General features: G+C 38.0%; 1 protein-coding gene across 1 annotated transcript in view; it reads left to right on the top strand.

The window, feature by feature from the left end:
- Positions 1-16,466, top strand: part of ERC2 (ELKS/RAB6-interacting/CAST family member 2) — a 458,173-nt gene that overhangs the window by 44,666 nt on the left and 397,041 nt on the right. Inside the window, exons 2-3 of the mRNA XM_075714165.1 lie at positions 10,428-10,451; positions 11,084-11,500. Of these exons, the coding sequence (XP_075570280.1) occupies positions 10,428-10,451; positions 11,084-11,500 (441 nt within the window). The remainder of the gene's footprint in view (positions 1-10,427; positions 10,452-11,083; positions 11,501-16,466) is intronic.

Genomic DNA, 16,466 nt, shown 5'->3' with positions numbered 1-16,466 from the left:
TCCTTTGACATTTTTGTGGTGGAATAGTTATGTAGTTTTGTTTTTTTGCATCTTTAATGTAGAGTTTATGTATTGCAAAAAAGTTATTTTCTAAGACTCATGTAATTTTTCTTGAATAATTTGTTGGAAGTTACTCAACATTTTCCTTTAGAGAGTGATTTAATGGAAGCATTTGTAATTGTTGGCAATCTAAAATATTTAGTATTATATTTGCATGGCTCAAAAACCAGTGATTAACCTAAAAGAAATTTTCTATTTAAGCAACAGGTCAAGGCCTTTCTGAGAGACTGCATGCACTGGGCTTATTCAAAGGCATGCAAATGAGAGCTGATTAATGCCTAACACTGCAAAGTGGTAAAATAAAACAAAAGTACAGTACTTGTATTCTTAGGTGAAAATGTTAGAATGGAAATACTAGAAATAACTTACCTTAAAGGATAATAAGAATAATTTTAGTAGTGACTTTGATGAATGAAACACATGAAATGGACCAGACATAATTAAAAGCATTAAGGCCACACTTGTTTGATCTTGCTGGTAGGAAAAAAATAGGTTTCTTTTGACTCTTAAACAAGATGTAAAGCAGAGGTGCTGACTGCTTATAATCATTAATGAACCCATATGCACTTCTCATAATAGGAGGTGTGTTACAATTTAGTGTGTTGGCTAAATTCCATGTGGTTTAGTAACTTACTCTGGGTATGGCACTTTTGATGTTCTGGGCATTAAATAAATAGTAACCCACTTATTATAACCATAACAAAAGAGGAAGATAATGCTATTTGTTAAAAACCTTGACAGTAAACATCACTATGCTGGAAAATAAAATCTGCTTTGCTCATAGAAACTGAACTTGTTAGAAATCAGGGAGGAAATTTCTTTTTTCCAAATTTCCTCCATTTTTTTGGTTAAAATAAAATGGAAACAAAATTTCAATGAGTTCTAAATACACAGTGCAACGTTTTGTTAATGAACAACATTTTGCTCATTGACTTTTAAGAAAGTTTTTTTCCACAAAGTTTTAAGAGCTTTGTGTGTGTCTGCAAGTATCTTCACCAACTAGAACATATTGAAAATACTTGATAATTTACTGCAAATTGTTGCGTTCTGAAAGCAAGTGATTATTACTTCAGAGGTATATTTATGATGCTGAATTAAATCTTTTTTGATAGGAAAGTTTTAACAGCAGAGAAGGCAATCCCAAAAACAAGGGCTTCCGGAATTACCTGACATTGCATCAGCAGAATTGTAAACTCACTGTTCCCTTTAGATAAAAGGCTGAGGAGATAACGGAAATCTGCTGTTTTATGAGCAGAAGAGAGCTAGGAATGATGTGTTGTTTTGCTTTTTGTTTTTCTTTTCATCTTGTATCTCTTCATTAACAGTGGGATTTGGGGGTGGGGCTGTTGGGGGTGTGGAGTTTTCTTTGTTCTTTGGAAAAGGACTTGAGTGCTTTTGCACTTTCCTAGACTTCTGTGATGATTTGAAGCTCTGGGGATTCTGTGCAGTGACTGCGGTTACTCCTGGGATTAGCTGTGGGATTGAGATTCTGCTCGTCTTTAGTAAACCACGGACAGTCAAAATACAAATTGAAAGGATGGGTTATGTAGAGCCTAGATGATGTGAGAAATCTTGTGTGGTGAGGGTAAAGGTTTATGGTCCCAAATACTCTAAAAGTTTCCTTAGAGAACCTTAAGTGCTTCAATCCCCAAAAAGAGCAGAAATGATTTATCCTGACAAGAAAAGAGCATCAGAAGAACTGCAGTGCATTAGAGGATGGAGGATTTCTCACTGTATATAGTTACTATATCTGATGAGAATAGTTTTTAGATATGAATGCCAGGACTTCTAAAACTTGCATTGTTCTTACCTGGGTAGCTAATGTTGCAGACAGAATTTTTTTGGAAAAAAAACCCATCTGCTTTTCTTAAGCTAACATTTATTTCCAGATCTTGTTAAAATGTATTTTGTTTTTTCCTCCCAGTAAGTTGTAATAAGTAATCTTGAAATAGTCTTCCAGATGTGTTCAGATTGGTCAAAATCTGTGTTGCAGGTGATTTTCAGTCAACTAAAATACTATTTAGTGATTCTGGCATTGCTCAGCCCTAAAAAACATTGTAGCAGCATTTTTCCAAAGGGAAGAGGGGGAAAAAAGGAGGCCACAGTCTAACAGCATAATTGGACTGTTTAAAAGTTGGAATAGTACCAGTGCCAGTAATGATCACCTAAATACCAAACCTTGCATTTTGCTGTGATACTGATGACTTAGATGTTTTAATAAAGCTTTTTTTTTTTAGTAACTAAAGAACTTGATGTGGGCATTTTTGTGAACATGTATCTATGCAGGTTACTCCTCTCAAGGCTTTGTTTGACTTCTTACATTTCTAAAACTCCCTTCCTCTTGGCCTTCCGTTCTTACGGTTACAGGCTACAAGATTTGGCCCATGAGTATTAACGTGATTTTTTTTTATCGGTAGGGGAAAACAAGAAAACAAATTAATTCAGATTTTCCAGGTTAAAAGAATTGATGAAGAAGGTTGTACTGAACTTTTGCTTTTGAGATACTGCTTTATACAAGGTACACCGTAACTGAATTCCTATAGGCAGGCATGGACTGAGGCAAAATGTACTCTGTCACCACAGAGATAAGACTGTGTTCTGACTTTGGTTAAAGCTGGTTGATAAATATCAGAAATCCTCCACTGAATAAATAATTCAACAAATAGTAATCAGCTAGCTTTCTTCAGGAGAAAAAAAAAAGTAGTATTGCATTTTAGAGGCAAGGTGAGTTTGAAAGACATGAAGTGAGATCACACATCACAGAAAGCATTTGCTATACTGGAGAAATGTAGTGGAAGAAAGAAGAAAGGAACTATAGGGAGAGATATTTCAGACACATAGTTAGTTTTTTCTACTCCAAAATACTCCAAATTAACAAATTAACTTCAGTGGTTTAGAGAATGATTTGTGGTTCTGTAAGTATCTGTTATGAAGAAATACGATTTGAGAGAATGACAAACTGTATCTGTGATAGCAGACCTACTTAGGGCAAATAGCAAAGCAAAGGAAATAAATTAAAAATGACATCTCTCAGCCCACAGCAAACCAGAGAATCGGGAAAGAAATATATTTACAGATTGTGTCTTAAGAATTAGGTGCAAAACTGCTATGAAACTTGCAATACTAAAATGTTTTAGCCTGCGGTGACTCCTCAGTTACGAATGGAGATGCATGTTTTTTTACAATGACCACAAGTTTTTAGGCAATAATTTGTCTCTCCAATCTTACATGTTTTTCACCAAAATATTTGTGTGAGATGACCCAGAAAAGCTGACTGAAAAGTAATGAAGTCTGATAGTTCAGATTAAATATAATGTCTGTATTAAGAAATACAGGTTTAAATGTGCATGACATTATTTAACTTGCAAAGCATGATATTAAGGGTAACCTTTGTAGAGTTTGACAAGGCACAAAATTTAAAACCATAAGGAAAGAAAATTTACGGAAAGTCAGTAAACAAGAACTCTCTTTTCAAATACATGGTCCTGTCAGCAAACGGTGTTACGCAGAAGTTGTCTTACATCTGTTGCACCTCCAGAAATTTTAATGCTGAAAGTGCATTGTGTGTGTGGTCTGAATCTCCTGTGATTCTTCACAAATTACATCTGTCTTCTCCTTTCATCTCTTTCTGTCAGTCATGTCTTACTCAAGCAAAATTCTTGTCAACTGATCTTTGGTGGTGGTGTTTGGATGCCAGAATTTTAAATTACATTAGAGAGATGAACAAATGCATGTGAGAATCCATTTGTTAATTTATACTGATGAAGAAAGTATCTCCAGTTCCCTTTTTGGTCTTGTCTTACAGAAGAAAATAAAGATTTGCATGTTTGTCCTTAACAATGTTTAGTTATAAATATTTGCAAGTCTAATGCTCATACTTGTTTCAGTAGTACAACTAAAGTTAACATACAAATTGGTTTCGATGCAGTTCATAAGAAAGCTTTGAGTAGTTTGTCACCTTTCAGTGACAGTTTCATACAGTGAAGAATGAAAAATGGAGCAGTGGCAGATTATAGAATAAGTAATGAAGCTTGATTTTAGAAAATGAGAGTATAGTTGAGAGTATAATTTGCTGTTATACTTGCTCAGATGTATTCAGTTATAGTTGTAGCTTTCTACTGTGTACAGTTACATGGTAGGATTTTTTCCACAGTCTTCTGTATCATCATATATTTGCCACTGTCAAGAGACCAGACTGTATCAACTAACTGATCCAGCCCTGTAAATTCTATATTTATGTCCCAAGATACAGGGCATTTTAGTTAGTACATCTTATTCCTTTCATTGCATGCACCATAGAGATAATGTGATCATGTAGGGCTGCTTATTAAGATATCCCATACCATCCAGAAGTTAGCTGCAGAGACTGCTTAAAGCAATCATCCGTAGTCTGAAGAATAAATTCAGAAAAATACTATGTTAGACCATGCCTTTTGAAAGGCTGTAACAGATCATAAAGGACTGACAAAATCCTTTGTCAGTTTTATTATGTTCATTAATAAAAGGAAAAAAAAGGAAAAAAAGAAAAAATAGTATATTGAAACCTTCAGTTTGGTTTGATTTCCAGCTCTTCCGGAAGTCTTTGTCGTGAATCCATCCTGATGTGTTCCTATGTATTTCCATACCACCAGCTGCCTGGTGTAAGGTAGGGCAGTTCAGCCTCACCTCACATCCCACCCTGTAGTGTGTGGATGTCTGTTGCCTGGACCTGCCCTCTTTCCTGGACTCTGATTATTCCTTCTAAACTTGCAGGGTTTTGCTGTCAGTTGGTTTTCACTTTGTTGGATTGTTTGACCATCACATTATATGGAAGTTCTGGCATTGAGAGGACAGGGACTGTTATCACAGCAGTCATTGCTTCTCAATTGTTGTAAAGCCAGGTAAGAGGGCCCCAGAAGACAAAGCTATTACATTTTGTCCTTGTGTTTGGAGTGGGAAAGAAACAGGAGAATCAGGAGTTAAAAATGGAGCTGTTAGAGATAGGAGCTAGAAGTCAATAAAAAGACAGTGGGAGGTGAGAGGGAGGACTGAAGCATTAGGTGGGGAAAAAAACCTGAAGTCCGATCAAGTAGCTATAGCCCTTTTTGGATAGAGCACCAAAATAAGAAAACATGGATGGCTACAGAAATAGTTGTTTAAAATCTACTGGATGATCTTGCCATCACTCTCTTTAGTCATAGTGCTGTATTGAATTATTCAGAGCAGAAACTATCAAAGAACATACTCAGAATCCTTCAGTAGCTCTGGTGCCCAAATCTGAGTGATTCCTGTCTGAGGAATTAACTTGTTAGCTTATCACTACATCACAGAAAACTACTAGCAAATAGTAGTAATAGCAAATATACTATATCCATTGTATGTCCATTGTATTTCAAAATTTGTCACTTGATGATAGCATAAGACCACTTTCTGCCACCAAATCCTTCAGGCTGGCTTTCCCAGTCAAGACAGCCCAGCTATAGTTTCTTCCTTGACCTTGAACAAGGTTTGCCACTTCCTTCCATGTTAGTAGCAGGCAATTTTTTGCATGACAGTAGACTGGATTCTTCAACATGTTCTTTGCTTTTGGTGCCATCGTGATGGTGCAAAGTACAAGAAGCTGTAGGTGGACTAACAATTTTAAATCAGTGAGTCTCCTTGTGATTTCCTTTTCCTCCGCTGTTCACTATATATCTAAGGCTTTGGGATGCTCTGAAAGTGCTTATGTGCTCTGGCCCAAGGAGGACAGTTCTCTGCAGGCAGTTCCTTTGGGAATAGACAATTGGCACAGATTAGAGAAACCTCCTTGTGTAGAATGTGAATTGGAATCTGGGAAGGGCCATTAATTCATCTTCCTTTCACAGTTTTGTTTCAATTTATGGGGGCAAATTTTGGAAACCTGCACTATGCTTAATTCAGAGAAAGATTAATGGAACCTCCTGTGCAGTTCCATGGATTGCTTCTTAAGAGTCAGGATATAGAGAAGGAATGAAAAAGTTCTGAGACAACTATTTATTTGTTACCAAGAAATTGACATGGAAATATTTCTGGTCAACTGGTCTGTTTTTAATAGAAATTATGGAAAAATAAGATAGATCTTGCATGGTTTTTTTTTTAAATCCCATAAAGTTCTATGTCTATGTAATGACAGCAGTGTGACAGATACTCACAGCACTCCTACATTCCTCCCCCACTGCAATTAATTATACAATTTCTTTCCACCCTCACAACATTTGTTCTTTCCTTCTCTTAACTAGCTGCAAATAGAAAAATCTGTGCCAGCACAAGTCTAAATCTGGTCCGTCATGCTCAAAGAGAGTTCTAAGTCTTGAAGGTGTATGAAAATGGATTCTCTTATGTCAAAGTAGCAGTAGTGTGCTACAGTTGAGGCTGCTAGTTTTAACACAATTACTGAGAAGCAGGCACAACTACTGTTGTGCTTAGTGACAAATGTGGTTATGAGTAGAGCCTAAGAACTGCATACATAGGTTGCTGTGGGACAGAAAAGGAAGTTGTCTGGTTTACCTTAACCAGAATTGCTGTTTGAGTTCTGATTTCTAATTATTTGTGTGTTGATCCAACAGTTTTGGCTTTTACACCTTGCATTCAGAAGGGTTGTATATTAGCAATGCGTATGTTAAGCTTGCTTTTATTTTTGTCTTACAACATTTTAAATATTTTAGCAATGAGTTTCCCTTTGCTCAGCTAAAGTCTTATAGTCATATAGGCTTTTGGCGTACAGAGACTGCATGACTTTGGGAAAACATTTATTTGTAAATAGCTTTTAGCATCAAGTAATAAATATTGTCTAATTTAACATGAGGAGGATGTATCTTAAATCACTATTCAGATCAGAGAAAACAATTCTTTTGACTATTTCTGGACTACTGGTAGTTGCTGAATATTGCTGTTGCTTAGTAGTGAAATAATTTTGGAGTGCAGAGGATTTAGTTTACTGTGCTTATGCAAAGTAAATTTTATATGCGTGTTATTTCAGCCAGTCATTCTTTTGAAGAATGTGTAGATATGGGCTTCATTCTTCAAATAAATGCCCTGGCACTGACACTCTGGCTGGTAGCTGATGTGGACAGCAACTTGAAAATTAATTAGTTAAAAGGAAAATTTTTTTGTATAATGTTGAATGAAATTTTGTTGGATCAAAAGGAAGCATTTCACTTAGGATAAATTCTAACTCTATTTAAAAAAAAAGACAATTTAAAATTAAAAATAACATGAAAAATTTAAAAGACAGCTTCTAGTTTGAAAAACAAAAAAGAAAATATTTCTTGAATTCTTTTGAGCTTTTGAGAGGTGCTATTTGCCAAGCTTGATGCAAATTTATGAATAGTTTAAATGGATACAAATCTATTTTTCCATAATTACTCATCTGAAAATTTTCAATAAGCTCTAACTAAGGCTTCCTTCCATAAAAGGAAAAACAAATAAAGATGTGTCAAGTCAGTTGTATGATTTCAAGTCTGAAGTTGTAAAAAATGAAGCTGTTTCCCTAAATTATAAGATTGAATAGAAAATTTTATATAAATTTTATTTTTTATTTGATTGTGGTCTTTTAAATTTTTGTCACATTTGCAACACTCATGGTTTCCTTTGAAGCCTTTGAATAAAAATGTATTTTTGTAAATGGAAGCTGTGAGTCTCATGCATAATTGCTTTCTGTCAGAAGCTGGGATTTACCCCACCTCACCTGCCCTCTCTGCCCCCAAGCTGTAACAACAACAAAACCTGAACAGAAAAAACCTGTTCCTTGAGCTTCAAGATAGAAACTTGTATTATGACTTCTTAAATACTTAAAAAAACCAAACAAACAAACAAGCCCTTATCAGTCATGCCACTGAAAACTGAAACAAGCTGTTGAGTGTAATTTTAAAGTAGCTTGCAATATCATCAGCTGAGCTAAAACGTTCTCAAAGATGAGGATGGAGATATTCCAACATATTCTTTGAGGTGTCTGTCATATTTTTTTCTGAGAATTTACTTTTTAAAAAAGTTAAATGCTACTTTTACCTGCTACCTTGCCTTTTCCATCTCAATAGTCTTATTTTGAAGAATGTAATATAATTTCAAGGTGGTTTCTGTTTTTCTTTCTCCTTTTCATTTTAATACTTTTAAACCAGGATTTCATCCATATTTCTGCTCTAATGCTAGTGAAGAAAAATAGTATTTTCTTGTATAAAGGAAACTTGTAATCTCTTTACTAAAAACTGAATTATCTTTAATTCAGTAATTTCAAGCATCTATTCTCCTCCAGCTTCCAGTGTTACAAAGCTACAAAGGACTAAATCTGTATTCTCTAATGCAAAATGTCATTTAGTTTGGAATCATCACAAAACTACTGTATTGGCTGGTTAAGGTAATCTACAAAAGTTATGTCCCTGTGACTTTATATAGTGAAAAAAACATTTTAAAAGAAATGGTTTTGATTCTCTTTTGTTCTGGTTTAGCCCCAGCCAGCAACTAAGCACCACACAGCCGCTCGCTCACTCCCCCTACCCTGATGGGATGGGGGAGAGAATCGGAGGAGTAAGAGTGAGAAACACTCCTGGGTTGAGACAAGAACAGTTTAATAATTGAAATAAAGTAAAATAGTAATGATAATACTAACAATATAATAATGATAATAATAATAATATACAAAGCCAGTGATGCACAATGGAATTGCTCACCACCCGCCGACCGATACCCAGCCAGTTCCCGAGCAGCGATCGCTGCTCCCCAGCCAACCCCCCCCAGTTTCTATACTGAGCATGACATCATATGGTATGGAATAGCCCTTTGGCCAGTTTGGATCAACTATTCTGGCTGTGCCCCCTCCCAGTTTCTTGTGCACCTGGCAGAGCATGGGAAGCTGAAAAGTCCTTGACTAGCATAAGCACTACTCAGCAACAACTGAAAACATCAGTGTGTTATCAACATTCTTCTCCTACTAAATCCAAAACACAGCACTATGCCTGTTACTAGGAAGAAAATTAACTCTATCCCAGCCGAAACCAGGACATCTTTACTTTGCAGCATCTGTCCCTCTTTGTCATTGCCTTCCCATGTCTTTGTTAATTCACTCATTCATGATAATCGTTGAATATAATTTCTGTACTATTTGAAAATTTGATTTGCATTTATGCACTGAATTTCTGTGCTCAAACTGTCAGTCTTGGGGTTGTAAACACTCAGTATATTAGTAGATTTAAAGTGGGAAAATTGCTACATCTAGAACAGTTTTAAGTTTATTTGGAGCCTTTAAGTTATAAATAAATAATGATAAAGATGATGTGATTAAGAAAAGATAAGAATTACTATTAAAAAAAAAGCAGGGCTGTAAATAAGTAGGCTACATTTGTGTGCTCTTAACTGAGTTTGTGCCTAATAAGATGCAAATATTAAGAGAGTTAAGATCTGGCAATTTATTGAAACAGTGCTATTTAATGATAAAAACAGATTCGAAGTGTCTACTGTACAGAATTCTACCACTAGAAAAACTGTTTTCCATTTGAAACAACTGATAAAAGATATGATTTCAAAAGGTTATTTTCTTAAGGTTTTGCATTTTTCATTTAGTTTATTATTACAAACTGACAGCTTTAGATGTAATTGTGCTAAACATGAAGGTAGTATCAAATGAAATGATGTTTTGTTGTTTGTTTGGTGTGGGGTTTTTTTCTTCTGGGGTTTTTTGGTTTTAGAATGTGGAGTTGCAGAATATCTATTAATGCAAAAAAGTCTGGTGCCATGCATTTAGGTCCCCTAATTCCTGCAATTAAATGTCTTTTGGTACAGACTGTAGAACTATTCAGGAATTCATATTTCTATAAATTCGGTATGCTGTGTAGGCAGTGAGTAGAGGGAAAAAACAAGAAGAAAAACAAAGATAAAAATATAATCTGAAAGGAACATCATAAATCATAGTAATTTAGGATAATTATCTATGTTCCAAACTTAACATGGGCAAAATCCTTTTTTTATGTTGAATTGTGTTGAATAAGGAGTGCAAGATTTACCTCTTGAACTGAGAAAGCCCCCTGTGCTCAGATGTAGTACAAATATTTTAGGACAAGTTGCTGTCTTTTGAAAAACCTTAAAGTGTAGAAGAACAGTAAGATAAAACAGGAATGTTATTATTCACTGTGGGATTGATTATTTCTAATGCTTTTTTTTGTCACATCTATTGAGTAAAGTCTGTCTATAATTTAGGTTTATATATCTGAGTACTGTGAAGTTGTTGGTGCCCTTCTGTATAACATAAGAAAAATTATTTTTTTCTGTTGAAGGTACTTTTTGTTGAATTCAGTTCTTTCTGTTGAATCTCCTTTGCTTGCATCTGACCTTTATTTATGTTGATTTTGCTTCATTTTTTCATTTACCATGCTGTTCAGTTTTTGGATGCCAGGAGAACAAAGGTTTGTCCACTATTTGCAGTCAATTTATTTTTCAAAATTCAGTATTGCTTATTGTGTTTTTTGTTTGCTTGTTAGAGATACAGTAATCCTGTTTACTAAACACGTTCATAGCTTTAGTTGCCAAAAGAAAAAAACCAAAACCAACCAGCCTCAACTCAGCCCCTCCTCAAAGCCCCCTTCAATTATAGCGATTGACTTTATAAACAACAGCACTGTTGAGCACTGTGAAGGGCAGAATTACCTTTAGTCTATGAAATAATTTAGAAAACATGGAATACTGAGTCTTTCAGCTTTATAGGTACATATTGACTGTACTAATGGATGTGTCACTGCCTAGTGTTTGGGTTTGTTGGTTTGCCTTTCTTTGCTATTTATTTTATCTGTAGCTGACACTATTTTGTGTGTGTGTGTGTGTGTGGTGTTGTCTTTTTTTTTTTTCCTAGAAGCACTTGAAAGATATCATTACAAATACTGTCACATGCATTTGCTATTTTATAAGGTCGTTTGGCATACTTTCATAACTGATTATAATGAATTTTTTTAACAGTTTACAACAAGAATTTAATCAAAGACGAATCCTACATCCAGATCCTAAATTGATTTTTTTTTTTTCTTTCTTTTCTTTATTGCAGCATCTGCAAATGACAATCCAGGCACTTCAAGATGAGCTTAGAACCCAGAGAGACCTTAACCATCTCCTCCAGCAAGAAAGTGGAAACCGAGGGGCTGAGCATTTTACCATTGAGCTCACAGAGGAGAATTTTCGAAGACTTCAAGCAGAACATGATAGACAAGCTAAAGAGCTCTTCCTGTTGCGAAAAACACTGGAAGAAATGGAGCTTAGGATTGAAACACAAAAGCAAACACTAAATGCCAGAGATGAATCAATAAAAAAGCTTCTGGAAATGTTGCAAAGTAAAGGTTTGCCATCTAAAGGAATGGAAGATGACAATGAAAGAACTCGAAGGATGGCAGAGGCTGAATCTCAGGTTAATCATTTAGAAGTGATTTTAGATCAGAAGGAGAAAGAAAACATGCATCTTAGAGAGGTAAGGAAAAATTATTGTTTAAAAGATATTGTCACAGTACTTGCTGCAGTTTTAGAAATATACTTTAGAGTATCTGTTTTCTTTTTCTGCTCGCATTTTTTCATAAGAAAAAGATAACATGCATTTGTTTTACATCTGTAATAAATACACCACAGCACTATATGACATTTGAAAGCAAGTAGAACAAATTATGGAAGAAAATTAATTGTATTTGGGGCTTATTGTCTCTGACATTGTTGCTTTGCGTAGTTTCTGTATTCTTTGTATTGAGACAAATAAGTGTTTGGCAAATGAAGACTGGAACTGCTGAAGAGGGAAATAACACCTGCTGCTGCTATAAACAACATAGTCATGAATGCGTGCTACTTTTGATTTTATACCCCTTGTGTTTGAAATGAGTGTTTTAACATGCTTTGCCTTCCATATAAACAAAAGCTTCTGCCTGTGTGCATTTCTAATGCATTTTCATGTGTGGTGCCTCAACTTCTTTGGTAAATATACCACATAATGTTGCCACATTAAAACACTGGCGTGATGGCTGCACTGTGCTTTGAGAGATCCTTTATTTGATCCCAAGACCACCCGCACCAGCTGCCCACATCACTTGTGAATGCATTTTTGGGACTGGATTTGGGATGATTGAATTAGTACAACTGAAATAAAATCTGGCCTGGTGTCAAGCCCATCTGCCCCTGTACATCCCATCAGCCCGTCAGCTTTATCATGTGTCTAGTGTCAGGCAAACAAGACAGTGTGAGTCTTCCTCAGAAAGACCCTGCTGCCTTCCTGCTAAGAACAGTGAAAATTGCAAGGGAGATTGAATACAAGCTATCCACAGTAATGGGAATTGGGACAAACAGGTGTGTTTCCATAGAAACTCAGCAACACTGTAGTCTGATTGAACTTCCAGTCTAGTAAAAACACCAACTTGCCTGACAGATCAAAGCATGAATAAAGTTAGTACAAGAGCATAGAAGATCATGGGTTCATGAAAGGCAGGTCCTGCTTGACCAACCTGATCTCCTTCTATGACCTGGTGACCCGCCTAGTGGGTGAGGGAAAGGCTGTGGATGTCATCTGCCTGGACTTCAGTAAAGCCTTTGACACCATCTCCCACAGCATTCTCCTTGGGAAGCTGGTGGCTCATGGCCTAGGCAGGTGTACTCTTCACTGGGTAGAAAACTGGCTGGATGGCCGAGCCCAGAGAGTTGTGGTGAATGGAGTTAAATCCAGTTGGTGACCGGTCATGAGTGGTGTTCCCCGGGGCTCAGTTTTGGGGCCAGTCTTGTTTAATGTCTTTATCAATGATCTGGATGAGGGGATTGAGTGCACCCTCAGTAAGTTTGCAGATGACACCAAACTGGGTGGGAGTGTCAATCTGCTGTAGGGTAGGATGGCCCTGCAGAGGGATCCAGACAGGCTGGACCAATGGGCCGAGGCCAACTGTATGAGGTTCAACAAGGCCAAGTGCCTGGTCCTGCACTTGGGTCACAACAACCCCATGCAATGCTACAGGCTTGGGGAAGAGTGGCTGGAAAGCTGCCTGGTGGAAAAGGACCTGGGGGTGCTGGTTGACAGCTGGCTGAACATGAGCCAGCAGTGTGCCCAGGTGGCCCAGAAGGCCAACAGCATCCTGGCTTGTATCAGGAATAGTGTGGCCAGCAGGAGCAGGGTGATTGTCCCCCTGTACTCGGCGCTGGTGAGGCCGCACCTGGAATACTGTGTCCAGTTTTGGGCCCCTCACTACAAGAAAGACATTGAGGTGCTGGAGCGTGTCCAGAGAAGGGCAATGAAGCTGGTGAAGGGTCTGGAGCACAGGCCTTATGAGGAGCAGCTGAGGGAACTGGGGTTGTTTAGCCAAGAGAAGAGGAGGCTGAGGGGAGACCTTATTGCTCTCTACAACTACCTGAAAGGAGGTTGTAGTGAGGTGGGTGTTGGTCTCTTCTCCCAAGTAGTTAGCAATAGGACGAGAGGAAATGGGCTCAAGGTGTGTCAGGGGAGGTTTAGGTTGGATATTAGGAAAAATTTCTTCATGGAAAGAGTAGTCAATCATTATAACAGGCTGCCCAGAGAGGTGGTGGAGTCACCATCCCTGGAGGCATTCAAAAAATGGGTAGACGTGGCACTTTGGGATATGGTTTAATGGACATGGGGGTTTTGGGTTGGTGGTTGGACTGATGATCTTAGAGGTCTTTTCCAACCTTAATGATTCCTAGTTTTTACTTTCATTAAAAAATAATCCAGCCACCAAGCCAGGAAACATGAAAGTATTACTCTACCCTTAATTGGTTTAGTGGTGGACTTGGTAGTGTTAGGTTAATGGTTGGACTGGATGATCTTAAAGGTCTTTTCCAGCCTAAATGATTCTATGATTCTACAAAACTGTTATTCGCTCCTGTATATCGCTGAACATATGAATTGTAGAGATTAAGAACAGCTATTTACATCTACAGAATATTGTCAAAATATTTTCTTTGCTCTGGACAAATTCTTTTATATTTAGCTTATGGCTACTTTAGTTTTCTGCCCCTCCCCCTTTCCCCCCCCTTTTTTTTTTGTCTTCTCTAACCTAGAATATGTATTGAAGACTCAGTGGTATCTGGGGCCCATCTGAAGCTTGGAAACTGGAAAATTTGCAGGGCCCATTGATACATTTCAGTAAAGTTTTCTAGTGAAGGTGTGGATCCTGAATCTTTTCACAGGCAGAATTTTAATTAAAAAGCGATGCCACCCATTGATGAAGTCTGAAAGTCAATGGATCCTGAAAGGAGTTTCATAAGAAATTAATGATACTATGTTTGTGATGAGGGAGGATTGTGGGAAAAGTTCTATAAACTAGCAGACAGTTTCTGGATTTAGATCTGCTATTCTCAGAATAGCACATACGGTCTGTTTCAAGGATGGATGATTTGCTGTTTATTATTTGTTTTGTTATGTGATTGTTTGTATTTCCCCTGTTGCACCAGCATCACTTAAGTTTGTGAATCCTAATTTGGGTATGTGTTGGACATGAATAAATTTGCAGTCGAAATTTTAAGAAGGTTTCTAATTAGTACAGTAGTCAAGAGTAGTGAAAGAAATGGTACTAAATAGAGCTTGAAAAGTAGATAAAATGTAAACTTCCAAGTAAAGTCCTTGGGCATGTAATTTATTGATTAGTCCAAGGAACGCTGAAAGGAGATCATATTGCTACTTGTAGACTGTGCGTGTTTATCCTATATTTATACTGAATTATTTTTACGTTTCAGAGTTCCCCCCTGGTTACCCTCAGGGGCCAGGAAAAAAGTTGTTTCTCCCTCACAATTTATACAAGGATATAGACGTTGTCTTTCCTCTGGAGTACTGCAAGTGTAGAATGGGGCTTATTGGAATTTCTGCTTATGACATGCTGATATGCCTTGGTAACTGGTCAAGGTTTAAAAATTTACTAGCTTTCCTATCTGGAATCTGTCCATGTCAGATTGGCAAGAACTATCTAGTGATTTGAAGATTTTAGCTAACAATTTCCTTGCTATCATAAGAATTCAAGGCTTTGGGTGAAGTCTTCTGTCTCTCCAGCTCTCTTTGTGTTGCACATAGTATTTATGGGTTTTGGGTTTTTTTTTAAATTTTTTTTCTGCAGATTTGAAGTTTTTTATAGGGAGCTTGGAAGGATGATGTGTAGGGTGTATGAACTCCTTAGAAACTAAATGTTTAGTAGATGTCTGCTTGTTTTTCCAGGAATCTGGATTTGATTGTTCAAGTAGACTCTTGGGAAATGTTCTGATGTTCAAATTTTGTCTTTTGCTGTCTCGTTATGGGAAGCTGTCTGCATACTTTGAGGGAATATCAGATATTCCGTACAGTTTTATGTATTTGTTAAAAGTCCAAATGGATCAACTTTTGATCTTCATGTGTAGCTTGGTAAGTCCTTGTTATTCTGCAGTGCTCGTTTGAATTACTGTCACTGCATGTAGTCTTCATCCTGCACAATACAGTTTTTCAACATGATAAAACAGGAAATACTTTGTTAAATCTTCTGCAGTAGTTGCCTCAGTGGATTGATATTCTTATTTAATTTTTTAACTAGTGTTTGTAAGTATATTGGGTTTGTGTGGCAAGGTTTGGGGCGGGGGGGGGGATGGTGCTACAGAGGTGGCTTCTGTGAGAAGCTGCTAGAAGCTTCCCTTATGTCCAATAGAGCCAATGCCAGCCGGCTCCAAGATGGACCCACTGCTGGCCAAGGCTGAGCCAGTCAGCGACAGTGGTAGTGCCTCTGGGATAACATATTTAGGAAGGAAGAGAAAAAAAAAAAAAACCCACACAAACAAACAAACAAACCCCCGACAGAACACCGGGACACAAACTGCAGCTGGAGTGAGGAGTGAGAATATGCAAGAGGAACAACTCTGTGGACACCAAGGTCAGTGAGGAAGGAGGGGGAGGAGGTGCTCCAGGTGCTGGAGCAGAGATTCCCCTGCAGCCCCTGGTGCAGACCATGGTGAGGCAGCTGTGCCCCTGCAGCCCATGGAGGTCCATGGTGGAGCAGATATCCACCTGCAGCCCGGGGAGGACCCCATGCTGGAGCAGGTGGATGTGCCCAAAGGAGGCTGTGACCCTGTGGGAAGCCCACGCTGGAGCAGGCTCCTGGCAGGACCTGTGGAGCTGTGGAGAGAGAGGAGCCCACGGTGGAGCAGGTTTGGTGGCAGGACTTGTGACCCCGTGGGGGACCCACGCTGGAGCAGTCAGCTCCTGAAGGACTGCACCCCATGGAAGGAGCCCATGCTGGAGCAGTTCGTGAAGAACTGTAGCCTGTGGGAAGGACCCACGTTGGAGAAGTTCATGGAGGACTGTCTCCCGTGGGAGGGACCCCACGCTGGAGCAGGGGAAGAGTGTGAGGAGTCCTCCCCTGAGGAGGAAGGAGCGGCAGAGACAACGTGTGATGAACTGACCACAACCCCCATTCCCCATCCCATTGCACTGCTTG

This window comes from Pelecanus crispus, chromosome 7 (genome assembly GCF_030463565.1).
Source record: "Pelecanus crispus isolate bPelCri1 chromosome 7, bPelCri1.pri, whole genome shotgun sequence".
Taxonomy (NCBI): Eukaryota; Metazoa; Chordata; class Aves; order Pelecaniformes; family Pelecanidae; genus Pelecanus; species Pelecanus crispus.
Note: the sequence above shows the minus strand (reverse complement) of the source record. Positions and strands in the feature narration are given on the sequence as shown.